The sequence below is a fragment of the Mercenaria mercenaria genome, chromosome 5 (genome assembly GCF_021730395.1).
Source record: "Mercenaria mercenaria strain notata chromosome 5, MADL_Memer_1, whole genome shotgun sequence".
In the NCBI taxonomy this organism is placed as follows: Eukaryota; Metazoa; Mollusca; class Bivalvia; order Venerida; family Veneridae; genus Mercenaria; species Mercenaria mercenaria.
The window spans coordinates 10,406,902-10,425,467 of record NC_069365.1 but is presented as its reverse complement, the minus strand read 5'-3'; the positions used below and the strand labels follow the sequence as shown (position 1 = coordinate 10,425,467).

Sequence of the window (18,566 nt, the reverse complement as noted above, 5' to 3'; positions counted from 1 at the left end):
TGTTTACAGTATTTTGGTATTATCTAACAATAGCACGAGGGCTGCTGTGCTTCTAATAATCTCATTCAAACTGAGCCAGCAATATATTTTGCTCAGTTGTGTTCTATGCTAACAAATTTACATAAAAATAAAGAATAAAAATTTTCAAAAGCTGAATAGTGTTAAAAAATAATAATTAAATCTGAAGTTTACAAAATAAAAAATATCTGGTAAAAAAACCTTGAATAACTCTTGGCCACGGTGGCAAACCCACGGATTTATTAGCTAAGGTTGCGAGTAAAATCAAACTAAAACTGGCTCGGATCAGGTAACTTTTTTTGTCGTTTATTTTCTTAATACCCGAAGGATTTTCACAAACCAAAGACGGACACCTGTTCCATACAAAGATACATCCTCGACAGCCGGAAATATCCAGGGAAATGCTGAAATGCTGAAATACTCGCAACCTTAGCTTATAAGTCACGTGGGTTTGCCACCGTGTTGACTAGTTTTGCATTTATCTTCGGAATCGATTTCGACGAGATATTCCCTTCGTTGATTTCATCCACTTTATGATATCAAATAAAATTGAAATTTTAATACTTGTTACTGCATATAATTGATTGCTATAAAACTTTCAAGACATCTAAGTTAGCACAAAGGTATTAACACTTCCGCCTGAAATGTCTTGAAATTTCGAAAGAAGTATTTTTCACAATTTTGTCGTGATTTTACAAAAAAAAAACAACGTTGCTGGCAATAAAGTTTATTCAAGAGACGTCTGACAAGAAGGCCATGATGGCCCTAACTCGCTTACCTGAGTCCCATTGCTTAAGTTTCATAATGATTGTTGATTAAAAGTTGTGTAAATCAGACCAGTGGTTTGTAATAATTATGAAAATAAAGACTGTGCCCTCCAATCTCAAAATGCTTCATACGGGTCAGATGTTTGTCATAATTATTGAGGGTCCTCAGCTCATTACAATTTAAAAACCTATGAATTATTATTTAAAAACTGAACTTTTTCCTCTATTAGTCCAAGTAACACAAAATTATCCCGGGCGGGACTTTAAATAACCCCTGGGTGATTATTTAAATAATCTTGGTAAATGCCCACTAGACAACTCAACATGCAAAATATGTAAGCTCTGTGCCTCGCGGTTTTAGAGAAGAAGTTTTTTTTAATGTTTTTCCAATAAAGCTCTATGTAAAATCAAGGGACTAAGGGGTGGGCCAATATTGACCCTGGAATAATAATTTGAACAATCTTGGTAGACGTTCATTAGACAATGCGAAATGCCAAATATCTAAGCTCTAGTCCTTTAGGTTTCAGAAAAGAAGATTTTTGAAATTTACAAAATATCAATATTAGAAAAATTAGCCCCATCACGTGGCGGTCATATTTTACGTCTGCTAAGCAGCAATTGTAAAGGGTCACTTAGAGATCATTTCTACAGAACATATTTGAAATCTGGCAGAGAGTGTCTGAGAAGAAGATTTTTAAAGGTTTTCCTTTCGGTTACCATGGCAACAACAGTTCTGCATGGCTTTTAATTATTTGGACAATTTTGAAATGGGTCTACCAAAGGAAAATTCCAGTGAATTTTGGTGTAAAACTGCCCAGTAGCTTTGAAGAAGAAGAGTTTTTAAGAAGTTGTTGACGGACAACGACGCACGATGGACGACGGTCAGATGAGCTAAAAACGTCCTTCTCACATCATTAGGAACCGTCATAACATGTATATTTTATCTCGAAAAAAAAGTCAGAAGGTAATCCTATGTCTTTTTATTTGGAATATTAAATTTACAATTATTGGTAATTTACATCTTACAACGTTTTCGTACTACATTACCAGTATCATTTTAACTCGATCTATCCGAATACTTTGCTAAAACATACACTTGTGTAGCTTTTTATAGCTTAACACTTAATTCAGATGAAGTACGGAAAATGTAATCGTTGACATGTCTCCACAAACGTTCTGGATATATATTATGTCGTCTTGTCTGTTTCCGTACAGCTAAAGTTGTGCAAGAATTTATCCAAAAAAGGCAACTAAATGGGTTCTCAAAAGAAGTCATCGTGGCAAAGCTAAGACAAAAGCTCAGAAAGTGAGGAACAGGAGAACTTATACTAATGGTACGAAAGACACGTCAAAGTGCAGTAAAACGCCATTACCTTTATTTCACAGCAACAATCCTGAAACTGGTTGGAATGCAATAACTCTTTGAAATGTTGTACTAATAACGTATTTGATAAACAGTTGCTGTACTATTAGGATATCTATATTTATGTTATTGCGTTTTTCACTGAAAAATAACAATAGCATTTAAGGATGTCTTTGTCATTTTGTCGATTCGTTTTAGAAACATATGCATTCATGTTATAAAACGTACAAAACAATTTTGTAATGAGCTAATATTTATATAATGCTAATATAATTACCTCCATAAACCTCAACCTCACACAATCTTATAGGTACATCAGGAATAGCTAATATCACTCTGAGATGTCTTGTTCTCACGGACTGCTGGCACATTATCTCCATTTCAACAGAACCCGGAGAATCCGCATGCTGATAACATAGTGTTCCATAGTCTGAGTTCGTAGGTCCAGTTCCTGTCTCGACCAGAAAATTCCTAAACGCGTCTGAAAAGGATGCCTGACTAGTTTAACAAGATCAGATATTTTAAATTTTAGAACTTAACCTATTTGAATCACTAGAGCTAACTTCAGTCACCCCGCGGAAACTTCGAAAATTATGTGAAGTCGAAATTTTATCTGATACGGAGCAACCAATATTGCAACACCGATAAATTACATATATCTGATTGTGTAACTGAATTGCTCAGTATTATATTCAGTATAACATAAAACAACTCACAGTTCTTACGGCATAATTTATACACTTTATATTTCACTGTTCATCATCTTACCTCACATTACATAGCTCACACGTCGCAGTTCAAAGTTCATATTTCAAAGTTCACACTACAGTTTATGCGTAGGATATACTTTGAGACCCTTTGAATAAGCTGCTGTCACTTCTTTTCTGTGACTGGCTAAGAAATAATTATCGAAACAAATCCTTGATTTGTTTTCAAGATAAAAATAAATACTAAAATATAATAGATAAGATCATATGAAGTGATCTATAAAATGTGATTTATGAGTAAGAACCGTACGGTCACCACCGGGATGTCGATTTCGCTGAATTATTCATTAATGCTATAATAAAACGTTTGTTGCACTGTGTATATATTGGTTAGATATTCTCAAGTTGTGTTTATCTATATAGAAGTGAATTATAATTTTGAATCTACTTATATTTCCATATATGCACTTCATGTTGCAGTTAGATCAGATTGGGAACAGGAACAACTTTCTCAAAATAATCATTGCTGTGTTGTTTAACGGCAATGGCATGCCTTTCTTGTTATATATGCACGAAGGTTCGGCCCGATTGTCAATATAGGCTGAAGATTGCTGTCACGTCATTGCCGTTTAATGTGTTCTATATGTGAATATCTAAATGCGTAAAATTTCTACATTTATTGAAGAAATGAAACTCTTTTATTCGGTGTTGATGCGAAATGAACGACAGAATAGGATCGGTGGCGATTCATGTTTAATTTGCCGATCCTATTTTGTCGTTCATTTTGCATCAACACCGAAAAAAAAAAAGAGTTTCATTTCTTATATTTACAAAATATTTCCTTTCCATTTGTAAACAAGGTAAAATTATAAATTGCACACATTTTGTGGCATTTAACATTAAAATCAGCTTCCCGGTCATTCTGTTCACCAGACGGAAAAAATGCGACGTCATCCAAGGAACGTTCTCCCTGACTATACGCGGACGTCCTCAAAACAGCAATCGGGTATCACTAAACAGCGATGACGTAGCTTTCTCGCTTTTCCTTATGCTATTCATAAGAAATGAACGTCATAATTTCCAATGGAAAAGAATAGGGCGAATGTAAATATAAACCTTTCAACGCGCCGTCACGGTAAAGTTTTCTTAAAAATGACGTAGCACATCTGTCCACCTGTTATTGTACATTCTTCCGTTATTATGATAGGTTATAGGATTCTATTGTTACTTTTATGGTAAAGTATTTTACATTTTTTCATTAGTAGAATCATACATTTGAATCATACACTATTTAAATTGGCTTTTAAACTGGCTTTAAAATGTTAAAAGTTTGACCAGATCGAATCTGATTTGTTTTCTTTTAAAGGATCTTTTTACAAAATATCTGCCTTTTCCAGAAAAACTACGTGGTGTTTCTCTGCTAGGTAAAGTTGGTAAGTCGCCATATGACCTCAGTTTTGTAAATCTGTCTAAACGTAACAGTAAAAACCAGCGAAAAGGTAGCAACGCCACTTGTTTAAGACATACATTCACGGATTGAGCTCCTGAGTTACATACGCGTGTGATCCGTTGACATCTGGAAGCATCACTTTCAGGTCGTAAAAGTCTGTCTTAAAATAGGGAACATCCGTGTACGAACTTTTATCCGTTTTAGACCATGTTTAGTTCCTATTATATTCGTGTGGTCTTCTTAGCACGAATACATGCAGACATACACGGTTTAACTACGGGTAAAATGAGAATTAGGTACGGACATACGGTTTTTGAACAATCAATTAAGATTTTTTTTTCAGGGAAATCTATTTGAATAGTAACTGTCTTTTACGTTATGACACGATTTTGTCCCGAATGTATCTGAATTTCACCAGAATTTAACTCACCTCTCCTTGAAACATATGAAAGATGACACACTATTAAATAAAACGGATGTCAATATAAAATGGAAAAATCTTTTTGGAAAAAAACGTTTTTCATTCAAAAATATTATTTCCAATTTATAAGGAAAAGGGATTTGTAATTCAAACTACACTCCATGGAGTCCAAGTGGACCACTTTAATATGAAATATTCAGTATTGTCATTCAGTCTTTCAGAAAAATTGTGCCATGGTGGACAGATCGAAACAAACTTCCACTTCTTCTTTGAATGCAGATTTTTTACCGACTATCGAAATATTTTTTTTAATAATGTACGAAATTTCGATATTAACTTGGACACTGTTCTGTTGGTAACCCAGACCTTTCTGATCAGGATAACATGACTTTATTTACTCATGTACAGACTTACATATCCGAAAGAAAGAGATTGTTTTAGCTACCCTGAGTCTGTCTCATTTCCCCCTTTTCTAATGTTTTCTCTTCTATCATATATGTCCCTTTTCTACTGTTTACATTAATAACGATTATTATTTTCATGTTTTAAAACTATGTTCCTAGTCCCATAAAATATTAAGCTCAATATGTCCGTACAGGTTCTATAAGACTTGTCTCAGCATTCTTTGCTTTGATCAAAGTATGACATATGTATTAGTGTTTGTACTTTATTTTCTAGGAATAAATACATGTATGTTTAAACTAGAAACAAAGATCGCATATATACTAAGTTCTTAACAGTTATTTACGTCACTGTCTCTTTACTCCCTGATTTTCCATTGGGTCTGCTGAACCTCTTTGTATGAGCAGCTTTCTTTCCCGATCCCTATTTTGCACCCTGGGGCAAGGCAGTGCTAAGCATAGAATTTTAGCATCTTTGATATGTCTGATTCAGGACTAAAAAAACGGAGGCTAATATTGCCAGAATACGGTCTGTGTCACAGCCGACGACAGCCCAGATGAACTCGTAACTACCTATAACAATCCGCCGCATTTATGCCAGACAGAATACACCTTCAAGACCGTTTAGAAGTCGGGGGCATCCGGGGGCAAGGGTGCGAAGTTTTGAACATACTCAAAATTTTGCCATGGATAATATATCCGTAAGGAATACGTAATAAATTCGTAACAGTTCTGAAAAGATAATAACAGATTTTAAAAGATCGTAACAGTCTGATAGACAATCACTGTGGTCAAAAGAAAACGAGCTATCACGGTTTTATCCTGGTTCTATTGAGGTTAATTAAGGTTCTGTTACGATTGCTTTATTCTCAAAACACTTTTTTCGGCGTGCCGTATTAAGCACGATTTTATGACCTCGTATGACCTTATGCCGCCTGAATAATGTACCAATCGGATTGCTTGGTGAGGTATTCTCGGTATTTTCAGCCATAATGAGAGATTTTGTAAGAGTGGCGCTGATCGAAGGAAAGGCTAAAAATGCTTCACTCAGAGTCATGTGTGACACTGAGTGAAATGACAACGCGTTCGTCATCTATAACCTCTATAAGTACAGCACCATCGAGTTGTATGCGTACCACTTGAACAGGTGTGCGTAACCAAATATTCATCTGCTCATCCGGAGATATTTCTCTTTTGTTAAGTTTTCTTGTTAAGTTTCCTTTTCTTAAGTTTTGTTTTTAATAAAAAAAGGTTATTAGTTTTATACAGTCATTAACTCTTACCCTGCATTACAGCAACAATTTCTAACCAATGCAAATCATTACTAACCTGCAACAACATGTCCGATACTGTTAAATTTTAGACTCCAAATTTTAAATTAATCTTTCCGGTGAAAACAGTACTGTACATATTCTGAATGATAGACAAATTTGATAATAAGCAGAAGTAGGGTAAGGGTTCATGTTGCGTCCTACCATTCTAAATAAAGTATAGAACGTATTTCAATATTGTTTGCTTACTGTTACCATCTTTTAAGCACCAAAGACTCAAAGTGAGCTTTTGTGATTGTTTGGTGTCCGTCGTGTGTCCCTCAACAATTTCTAAACACAGTCTTCTTCAGAACTACTGTCCTCATTTATACAAAACTTCACAGAGGCCCCTTTCAACATTGCCAAAAGATTTAAAATACAGGTTTCTGCCTATATATAACTTGTGCTTCAGTTACATCACGCCGACCATCTTTTTAAAGATATTTCTTGTTTCTTACACATACGTAGCAATCCGGGGATGGAAATCCGGAACTCATCCGCAAGCCCAATTCTAGCTTAACCAATTATTGACTACAAATAAATCAAATACAAATGCAACATAACAAAAATTTCCGTCTTAATTTGCTATAAATGGAACTAATAGATTCCTTAATTCGATAAAATTAATGTAATTGTGAGTGTGTGTTGCCCTCGTTGATTTGCGTGACTATATGTAATGTTTTCTTTAAATTCTTGTATTTGTCTCATGTTTTTGTATGTATACAAACTGAGAATTTGTTGAATAAAACTTGGTAAGAAAGGCTTGATTCCGATTGAAAGAAAACCAGTTAACTACACATAAAGCACATGTTCATTTAAGGCGGACAATTTAATATATACTTTATCCATAATGAATTGAAAATTTATCCCACTTTTAAATGTATAAAATCCACTTTTACGTGTCGAGCGACTTGTACCAGAAACTAAATCACTAATAAATGTTCCTTCTATTTTACAAATATATATTATAAAACTGTCCCGCGATGAGTTTAAAAGAGATACTTTTATGATAGTGTACATTTTCAACAAACATATGGATGGGTCCTTAGATCAACCGGCAACAGCTGTTTTTATCTAGAGGGTTGAGAGGATGAGAATAGAAGTTTTAAGATAAAAATATGTTACGATTTAAACTTTGAATAAGATTTGCTTTACTCTTCCAGACAACTGAATTGACACAATAGTTTCTATGATGAAATACATGCAATAATTTAGTTATTAAGCATTCCATATGATATTCAGAAGTTATAAAACACGTAATAATATACAATTTTGGTAAAACTCACCAAGATTGTCTGATGGAAGTTTTAGAACGAGACCTTTCACAAGGAATTCTCTGTCCCATTCGATTCTCCACCACTGTAAACCTGCAGTATGACTAGGTTCTGACTTGCAACATGTTTGAATGTCACCATCGACCGCACTCACTGCATATTCAGCTTGTATACCTGCGTTTCCAATCACCTTGACTGTTTTTTGGTGTTTTGCAACGTTACCTAAAAATCAATGGAAGTAAACAATCTCTCACGATATAACTACATTTTATCCCTTCCCACAGTACACATGTATGCTCAGCTAACTTTATACTAGACACATGTTTCATATTTGAACATATGAACAATAATTAGATATATAGTTTATCATCAATTTAAAACACTAAATAACACAGAATATATGTATACTACGCCTAGATTTCTTTTTGCACAAACAATTGTTATTTTATGATGTTTTCTGTCCCTCTTATTTACTTAAAATGACGTAAACTGATATCGTTATCTAGTAAATAAATTTCAAATACTATTTGTTAATGTTTGTAGTACCTTGCGGATGCTTCTCGCAGCAAATTAAGACTCTTCTCAAAGACACTAGAATTATCTCTCTTGAATATATTAGAAGCTGTTATGTTGTACCTCTATTACCAAATCTAGTTGATTGCATGTAAACTGTTTCATATACTAGTAAATGTAAACACACAACGAAAGACTTCTTCTCATTCGACCTATGTCTGTGACAAAAAGCATATCCGTAGTATGTTTGTAGTATGTTTCATACTACATCAGCGTTCAACTTGACATATTGTTTTGATAATTGTATCTAAGATTGGAGTCATTAAATGGAAAGACAATGTTGTTCTTATGTAAATTTTGTCTGCTAGGATTTCTTGAACCATTTAAAGAACTGACTTCTTTTCAAAATTGGCTTAGATATGAGCAAGTTATGAGCATTTAAATATTTGATCAAAATGACGGCCATTTTGCTTCCATGGCAACAAAAAACAAAATGTCGGATTTACTAAATCTCTAGATTCATATTTGAATTGTATTTATTTATTTCTGTAAAACAATTTCTCTACTTTTTTCCAGCTATAATGAAAGAAATTACCATGTTTTACATCTGACACTAAAGAAACATATGAAAATAATTTATTTAAAAGGTTATTTGCTGAATAAAGAAATTCAGCTGTGTGTAAATGACGTCATAAACACACTAAAATGGCTGCCTCCGTGATCAGCCATTTTCTAAAATTTCAAACTGCCATAACGTTTCCAATAGTGGTCCGATTTTAAAAATTCTTTCAGCGTTATGAAAGGCTTGATGATGGCTTTTATAAAAAAATTAACATATTTTCAAGCTTTCCTTGCCCTGTAATTAAACACTCCAGAGACAGCTCCAGCTTCCTCATATGTACCAGTTTCACTATCCAGCATCGAAATAGTCGAGCGCCCTGTCTCTTGTGACAGCTCTTGTTTCTAAACTAACTAGGAGCAGACTTTCTCATAGCGGGTGACAATTGTTCACTAAGCTAGCGTGTTTAAAATTCAGGTCAGTCAGCAAGGGATAATAATCATAATGTGAACGTCTCTGAAAGAATACTATACAAGGTTCCGTAAAATAAACAGATAAAGAAGGAACAGATGCTCCGACTAGAATGTGTCTGTAGGACATAATGTGTGCCCCACTGGTACATTTGTCACAAATAAGGGACATCAATTGTTTGAAGTCTTAAGGGGGCATAGGCTCATCACACATTTTGTATAAAATTGGATTCATTATTCTATGCCATGTACATTTTAAGCTATGAGTATCACAAACAAAATATCCACTACTTTGGCTATTTCAAGGCCCGTAACTCTGCAATTAGGCCATACCAAATTGATTTGTCGTTCGTCGGAACTACCGCATCAATGATTTCATTCCCGAGAAAAAGAAAAAAAAATTCACCCGCCCGCACATACATAAAAATCGCCGAATTTTGTTGTTTTTTTTTCTGATTACGCGGTCCGGAATGATAACGGTAAACAGGTTTTATCGCTGTTTTAATGCGTCAAAGTGATATTGATCGGAATCCATGCGTTCATAATACATGTAGCTGATGACACAAACTCAAAAAGTCATGAATTATGGTGTTGTTCATCATTTGTTTTAAATCTGGAGTGTCTGTGCTAGTGCCACACATGGCCTTCGATGTGCCGGTAGGTGATGAAGTAGGCACGTTCTGCGATTGTTCAAATTATACAGTGAAAAGAACAAAGCCCGACTTGTAAGACGTGCACGGCCGTGGGGATTCAAATTGAAAATATTTGGATTAAACATAGAAATATTGTTCAGATAAAGTTTTCAAACCATTTGTTATCGGTTGTTTAGTTAAATATTTTAGATCTAGAGCCAAAGCTAGACAAGCTTACTGTCGCTGAGTGGGTGCTTTTTAATTTCTGACTTTTGCAGCCACCGCGACGTTCGACTAGAGCCAAAGCCAGTGCTTTCTTGAAAAAAAAGTTTGTTCACAGATCCTGACTGATCCATCACATTAATTGTCTCGGGCCCAAATCGTTTTGAACGTAACTTCTTTAGTACGGCAGTCAGATATTCTATCAAAATGCATATATTCATTTTTAAAAAATGTTTACCTTTTCAAAAAAGTTGTGTAGATATAAAAAATAATTTCTTTCGTATTGTAACCCCAATTTTCCCTGTTTGTGTATTAATTGGCTGTGAATTGATTGAAAGAAAGAATCTGAAAAAACAGACCTTCCCAACTCAAAATTTCTTGGTCAATCAAAGCACAACAAATAACACTTTTAAAGAGTGGCCATATTGGGATCATTTTTTGTCCGTCTGTTATCATTTTTGACTGAAATGAACCTCTACCACAAAAACTTAAGCTACATTGTAACCTTATCTGTTAAGAAATTATTCCAATGGATTCGAGCAATGTCGAAGCATATGTGTGCCCAACTCCGTTTGGTCTCATTGGTCAAGTGATTTATTACTTTCCCCTCACCTCTACCGTTTGGAGTTTCACTAGGGGCACAAAGTTGCTCTTGTGTCGAAGCCATCAAACTGGGTTTCAGAAGATATGTTATTCCACTTTGGTGCCCGTTTTGTCTTAAATATTCCGCATCCTCTGCCGTTAAATGGGCACGCGTTCAGATTAATGTAGAAAAATCAAAATTAAAAATAAGACACTCATCCCTCAGTAATTATAAATACAAAATAAAAACAAAGTGATTCAGTGAGTTTTAGCAAGAATTTATTTGCAAAACCATTCATGTAGTCTTTAAAACATACAGAAAAGCTATCTACTGTCTTAGTCACACTGTAAATGTTTAAGTTCTGTGTTATTCTTAAAGAAATGTTAACTTCATGTATAATCATAACTGCAAAAAAAAAAAAAAAAAAAAAAAAAAATACCCGCTCGCTCCATGTAAAAGCTACCCGCCTCTGAAAAAATCAAAATTGAGAAGAAAAAAAAAAATTCGCTCGCTCGCTCCCATTTTTTTTTTGAAAATTTTCCGAAGAACTATTAATCAATTTGGTATGGCCTTAAAGGTTAAATTTCAAGAAGAAAAGACTCACGCAAGGTTTCATGTACGTCACATGGTGAAAATGTGCATTTTTTTTACTATTTCGGGATCCATAACTTTAGAAATAAGGGGTGCAGCCAGACAAAAAGTAGGAGGTGCAAAAGTACCTATCATCATAAAGACTCAAACAAGGTTTCATCAATTTATATAATAAACTTTTTGAGCTAGGCGTGTAACAAGGTGAAAGCCGAGTTTTCATCTTTTACTATTTCAAGGGCCGTAAGCCCGGTAGTAGGGGAAAAAACAGACGGAAATGTAGAAGGTGCACAAGAACATATCATAATAAAGACTCACGCAAGGTTTCATCAATTTATATAATACACTTTTTGAGCTAGGTGTGTCACAATTGGCCATAACTCTGGAAAAAAGGGGTCGGGGCCAGACAAACAATAGGAGATGTGCAAATTCATATCATGATAAAGCCTCGTGCAAGGTTTCATCAATTTATATGACAGGCGTGTCTCAAGGTGAAAATGTGCATTTTTTTACTGTTTCAGGGGCCATAACTCTAGAAATAGGGGGCGGAGCCAGACAAAAAATAAAAGGTGCGCAAGTTCATATCAAGATTAAGACTTATGCAAGGTTTTATAAATTTATATAAAAAGCCTTTTGACCTAGGCATTTTTTGAATATTTCAGGGGCCATAACACTGCAAATAGGGACTGGGCCAGACAATAAATAGGGGGTGCGCAAGTTTATATCATGATAAAGACTCATGCAAGGTTTCTTAAATTTATATCAAGTAATTTTTTAGATAGGCTCGTCACAAACTTTTTCGGACGGACGGACGTACGGACGCACGGACAAGATTAAATCTATAATTGAGCCGCACCATGGGAAAACCAACATAGTACATTTGCGATCAATATGGATCCAGACCAGCCTGCGCATCCGCGCAGTCTGGTCAGGATCCATGCTGTTTGCTTTCAAAGCCTACTGCAATTAGAGAAACCGTTAGCGAACAACATGGATTCTGACCAGACTGCGCGGATTCGCAGGCTAATCTGGATCCATGCTGGTCAAAAATGCACTATGTTGGTTTTCTCATGGTGCGGCTAATATGCTCACACCACTCATAGTGGCGGCACAAAAATTAACTCAATTACACATAGTGATCGTGGCTTCTAAGTAACCAAAAGCCCGGTTAGCTCAGTTGGTAGAGCACCTAACTTGCAAGAAGCGGATCGTGGCTTCGCGTTCTGGTTAACTCATAAAAATACATGATTACAAAATGTCTATCGAACGTTTATATGTACTGAAATCTACCTAAAGTAAGAAAGCAATTGGATCAATGGAGTAAAGAAAGTGTAAGTTATATTTATCTGGAAAGCTTACGGTATTGACATCCGGGTCCCATCCATCCAAATTCACATCCACTTGAACAGCTACCAGTCTGTTGATCACATTGCTCATCATTCTTACAGTGGCATCTGTACCGACAGTCCATAAATGTTGGTGTAACAGGAAAGACATTGTTGCAATCTGTTTGTGTATAACACCATTACCTCTCCGCAGAAAATGAATTTTTGTTGACGTAATATCATCAGACAGCAGTAAACCACTAACAAACAGCCGAGAGAAAGACACAAACGGTGTTGAACGGTATGGTCTTCAAGAATGACTTTTCACTCGAGTTAATCGTTTTTTAACAATTACAAATGTACACAGCTGATCTTATATATATTTGGATATAGGTTTAAATACGACATGTTATTTTAACTATGTATCTCAATAATAATATTTTTCTTCTTGAAAAACTGAAAATGCAAAACCGGAAAAATCGCGTAAACAAATACTCGGGAGGAAAAGACACTTACCAGCCTCGGCACATTTCAGACAAATGTCACTGAGAGCGACCAGAATAAATAAGTGTATGTTCATCTCCATTTAGCAATTCCAATCAGAAATCAAAAAGCCAAATTGTATATCCGATTGTTATAAAATAAGTTAAGAATAAAACTAGCAGATGCGCATTAAGAAAACAGATATCTTCATCCACTTTTACTAATGTTTTCTACTCGACCTATATCATATGCCTGCAATAACTAGATGAAATATTGGTTCTTTCTCATATGGCAATAAACTAAACTGAATAAGAGCGAGTCTCAAAGATAAATATATTTATACTGACACACTGTCTTAAGTAGATTAAAGTAGCCATAAAAGTATAAAACTCATAAAATTTTAACAGGGTTAAATCCTTTCACTTCCCTGTCGGTATCCTGTTATAGTTTTATCCTGATTGTAAATTATGCAAACACACACTTCTTTTGAATACTTGAATGCTGGCTATTCAATTTTAAATTTACACGTGTTTGTTTTGTCTCAGTCGAGTTGGGAAAAAAATGTCAGCGAAAGTTATTGGCCCATAAAAAAACAACATGCATATCTCATGTTATTGACAAAACCTCTGGATTAATGTAACTCTTAAAGTGACAAAATACCCTTGTTTATGACGCAGCTGTCACCTTTTATTTATAAACATAAAATGTACAAAATTGATATATGTCTTATTTAAAAGATGAGCTATCGTTTAACATAGAGGAAGTGTTACTGAATTCATTGTTTCCAATTACTTCCTTTATGACTCTAACAGAGCAAGTTCAAATGCAATTTCAAAATAGTACTTTTCTGACCATGTAATATTCTCTTTTTTGGATAGCTGCACATAAGGTTAAAACCATAATGGAACTTTAATAATACACAGCTACTAAACCTCATCTCCACCAACATAAATACTTCTTTACCGCGTTAAATCCAAAGAAATAAAACAAAACCACTATTATGAAGAGCTATCGACAGTTCCGTTGTGCAACTATATATCACCGGCTTCGAACTGAGATATTTACATTCTGTCTTATAGTTCAATAAAACTTTTTTTTTTCAAAAATCGGAGAATGTAGCGTTGTGTTAGAACACTTTTACTATAGATTCACTGTAATTTTGTTAAAATATTATATAACTTGAAGTGTCAGGAATTTTATCAGTAGTCAAAATGTTTTACACGGCAATTTTTACACGGCAATTAATTCTCCGATTTTCGAAATAAGTTCTTACCAATAAAGATATAGAATAAATTGTAAATTTTACTCACCAGTTTACATGTTGAAATTGGTGATAGCTGCACTATGGAAATGCCGACAACTCCTTTTCTTGTCACCACTTTTTATGGTGGAACGAGGGTTTAGTATCGGTTGAATAGACATGACTATAGTATATGCTAGGCATGAAACAACGTACAAATTACCTTGGATGATAAACTTTTTAGCCTCATGAAAGTTTAAATATGAAAATTTACGTCACGTTACGTCACGTCATGTTATGTCATGTCATGTCATGTCGTCATATTATTCAGCGCAATACATGCGCCAGGAAAGTGTGCCACCACCTTGATCTCCTTTTTTTTTATACAAAAAGACGTTTCGTAATCAAAAGATGGAAGCAAATGTTGCTACACATTCTTCACATAGTGAATCTATCCTTGAGCACAGAATAATTCATTAGACGTCTACTCAATAATTATTCCGAGGGACGGGTAATCGATCCGCTATGTCAAATATCGTTTTAACGCTGATTTCGTAACTGGCGCCATACATGTGTTAGGGAAATAGCGCTTATTTTTCAACCATTTTTTTCCATGAAAGACATATGATAATGCAGAATGATTAAACACGACGAAGAGGTTGTACGCCACGTGGAATGATTCAGTCGAATTTCGCTATCGTGATGGGTAGTCTCAAGCCATACAAGGTACAGCCAAATATTAACAAATGAAACAGATATCTGACCATCAACAAAGTGACCGTTGAATTTGAGCCAAACGAGACAAATCTCTTTCTACTTCTATTAAGAGTAGATCTTGTTTCAATACTTTGAAGAGCTGAAAAAATGGTCCAATGACAACACTGTCTGACTACGAGACCAGGGTCTATAAGTTGGGATAAGAGTCCAGTGTATGGGTACTTTACACCTGGCAAGCGCAAAAAAAACTTAAAGCGTCTCTATTGAACTTACGGTGTTCCGTTTGGACCATCGATATCTTTATTTATGTAAAAATGAATCTTTATCTTTAACATATTGTATCTGATATCTGACCGTCAACAAAGTGACCGTTGAATTTGGGCCAAACGAGACAAATCTCTTTCTACTTCTATTAAGAGTAGATCTTGTTTCAATACTTTGAAGAGCTGAAAAAATGTTCCAATGACAACACTGTCTGACTACGAGACCAGGGTCTATAAGTTGGGATAAGAGTCCAGTGTATGGGTACTTTACACCTGGCAAGCGCAAAAAACCCTTAAAGCGTCTCTACTGAACTTACGGTGTTCCGTTTGGACCATCGATATCTTTATTTATGTAAAAATGAATCTTTATCTTTAACATATTGTTTACACAATTTAAACGTGCATCTCATACTGATATTTAAAAATTATATAGTGCATATTACGATGTTCCGTTTAGACAATTGTGACTTTGAAAGATAACTCCTGCAAACACTTGATTCAGGATTTCCAAAAAATACGATCACAAAAAATTTGAAATCTCGCTTTCACTTTTTAAACATAGCTTATTGTGTTGTGTGACGGGTTTCCTAAATACTGTATGATTTTTAAGACAGGAAACTGTGCAGATTGGAAATTATACACTGTTTTTCAAAGTGAAAGTACCATGTATTTAAATGGGACTCAAAAGTTCATTTTCATTTTTATTGAATGGATGCGTAATCTCTCTAAAGAAACTAGGGAAATCTTCCTTTCTTGTAAATAAATAAGTCATATCGAAATAAATCAAATACATATAGCAGAAAAAAATGCAGTTAGCTGTGGTCACTTTTGCACAAAAACCTGAAAAATGTGTTACGTGTCAAAATCTAGGACATGACTTTAATACCCTATACATCTTTATCACTAAATTGTATGGTCAAAAGCACAACTGATTTGTCATTCATACACATACAAGGGTCTAAAAACATATTTTTTATCTTTTAATCTAAACGAACAAAATGTGTTGGTTGTTGCTACATTAATAGAGTCTGTTTAATATCCGGTCCAGAACTCTACCAAGAGATTACAATATGAATTGACATAAAGTTTCTCTATAATCAGACAACACGCCCTGCGCAAAACCCCTAGCTCAAAAGTGAAGGACACACATGGAGATGAAATATCAATCGGAGTTTTCTTTCCTGTCCATACCTCAGTTATTCATTCAGGAATTTAAATGTTCACCACGATAATACGATGTGTCATACGCAAAACATGGGCCCGTAGGTCTTAGTTCAAGGTCACATTTGAAGGTCAAAAGGTCCTATCCTGTCTTTAACTCATTAATCCATGAAGGTATTGTTACAACTTGGCACAAATGTACCAATGATAAGATACTGTGTCATCCACAACTTTAGGACCCCTATTTTAAAGGTCAATGTCACACTTGGTAGTAAAATTTTAACATGGCATGGATAGGATCTGTTTGGTGGTAAAGATGTTCCCCATAATCAGACAACGTGTTAGGCGTGAAACCCGGACCCCTAGCTCAAAGGTCAATGTCACACTAGGATATCAAAGGTCAATAGTTTTTTTTTCCTGTTCGGTCAATAATTTTGTCATGCAAAACAGGATTATAAGTTGGCATAAATTTTACCCTGTAGGAGACAACATGCTACAGGCAAAATCTGGATCCCTAGCTCAATGTCAAGGTCAAACTCATAGGTTAAAGATGAAAAGGGCAATTTTCCTATCCGGTCTAAAATTCATCAATTCATAAAGGTATAAAAATAATTGACACAATGTTCTCAATAATGATGACGTGTCTTGCGCAACACCAAGACACCTATGTAGAAGATGGTAAAGGTCACAGTTAAGAGATCAAATATCAATATGATCAAAGATCAATATGGTAGTTTTTCCTGTCTGGTCACTTAGCCACATCCTGCACCCTACAGTTACCAATTACCTCTCCCTATGCCCTTTTTTAATTTAGCTATTATTGCAGGTTGGCGTCATCAAACCTTTCTACGTATATGTCTGACCTTCGATATCATGAATTAAAAATGTACGAAAAGTCTAAAAAAATGCATAATATTTTTGTTGCTTTCATTAGTGTTGGTGAGAACCACACTACATTTAGTATTTTATATATAATACATTTAAATATTTCTAATTGCCAATGTTTATATTGGATTGTTGACTTCAAGTAAACAATAAAATGTTAATTGTACCAAACTATTTTTGCAAGGGGAGGTTTTAGAAGTAGCACATAAAAATCTTCAGTTAAAGTATAAATTTATGTATAAGTCCAAATCAATAAACATCCCGTAAAGTGTTCGTTTTGTACAGGAATTACTTTTTCATGCACAGCTACGATTTTTTCATCACTGTAAACTGGCACTGTACCTTCAATAGCTTTTTAACAAACAAAGATAAACATATAAGACCAACAGCCGAGTGAAGATAAATTAAATGGCCATCAACTGGACGTTATCGTTTGAAAATTCGTACATAATAAACACACTTACAACAGCAAAACGTGTCCTCTGTTATGTCAAAAAGTAAACAAAAGACGCCATTTTGAACTGCAACCAGCATTTTTCTCGCCTAAAAGCAGCAAAATACAAAATAATACAAAAAACGCCCCCCCCCCACCCACACTGATAAATGGAAAAATATTGTAAAATTGTGGCAAGGCTTTTCATTATAATTTTCATATCTTTTTGAATATATAATTTTCATTCAAATTTCTTTAATGAAGTTAACAGTTACTGTTTTAAATGTTACAAGTATGAAATGTTATAATTTTACAGACGACACATTTACAATCATGCAATATATTTCGTGCATTTTCGTTACCTCTCTTTGCTATCAATTGTTAAGGGGAGCGGTGGTCTAGTGGATATTGTGTCGGCCGCTCAGTCCAGGGGTCGTGGGTTCGAACACCACTGGGGTCACCACCTTGACTTCTCATATGACACCAGTACCAGTACTGGTTTTCCAGGACTCGACAGTGGTTCCAATAATCTTTCAGCTTTCATCCCAATCTAGCTAAAAGAAATTAATATAAACTATCCATTGCGGCAATAAAGCATTCGCGGCAATATCAGTTGAAGCCTCCCGCCCGGTCTTTATGGTGTTTCTTTGTTGCTCTGTCTTCTTTACCAAGTGCATGCGTTTATAATTCGCTAGGATTTCTTTCAATACTTATTTTGCTTGTTGGGGATTGGTTTTATTTATGCTATCGTGAGTCTTTGGAAAATAGTGATTATAAAAGA

General features: G+C 34.9%; 1 protein-coding gene across 2 annotated transcripts in view; it reads right to left on the bottom strand.

Moving 5' to 3' along the window:
- LOC123556423 (uncharacterized) overlaps positions 1 to 13,488 on the bottom strand; it is a 52,987-nt gene extending 39,499 nt beyond the window's left edge. Inside the window, exons 1-4 of one of the 2 annotated variants that reach the window (XM_053542634.1) lie at positions 13,120 to 13,488; positions 12,638 to 12,784; positions 7,724 to 7,933; positions 2,426 to 2,629 (exon numbers count right to left, since the gene is read on the bottom strand). In XM_053542634.1, coding sequence (XP_053398609.1) covers positions 2,426 to 2,629; positions 7,724 to 7,933; positions 12,638 to 12,784; positions 13,120 to 13,189 — 631 coding nt within the window. In that variant the 5' untranslated portion in view covers positions 13,190 to 13,488. The remainder of the gene's footprint in view (positions 1 to 2,425; positions 2,630 to 7,723; positions 7,934 to 12,637; positions 12,785 to 13,119) is intronic. The other variant, XM_053542636.1, reaches the window with a different exon arrangement.
- Positions 13,489 to 18,566: the final 5,078 nt, after the last annotated feature.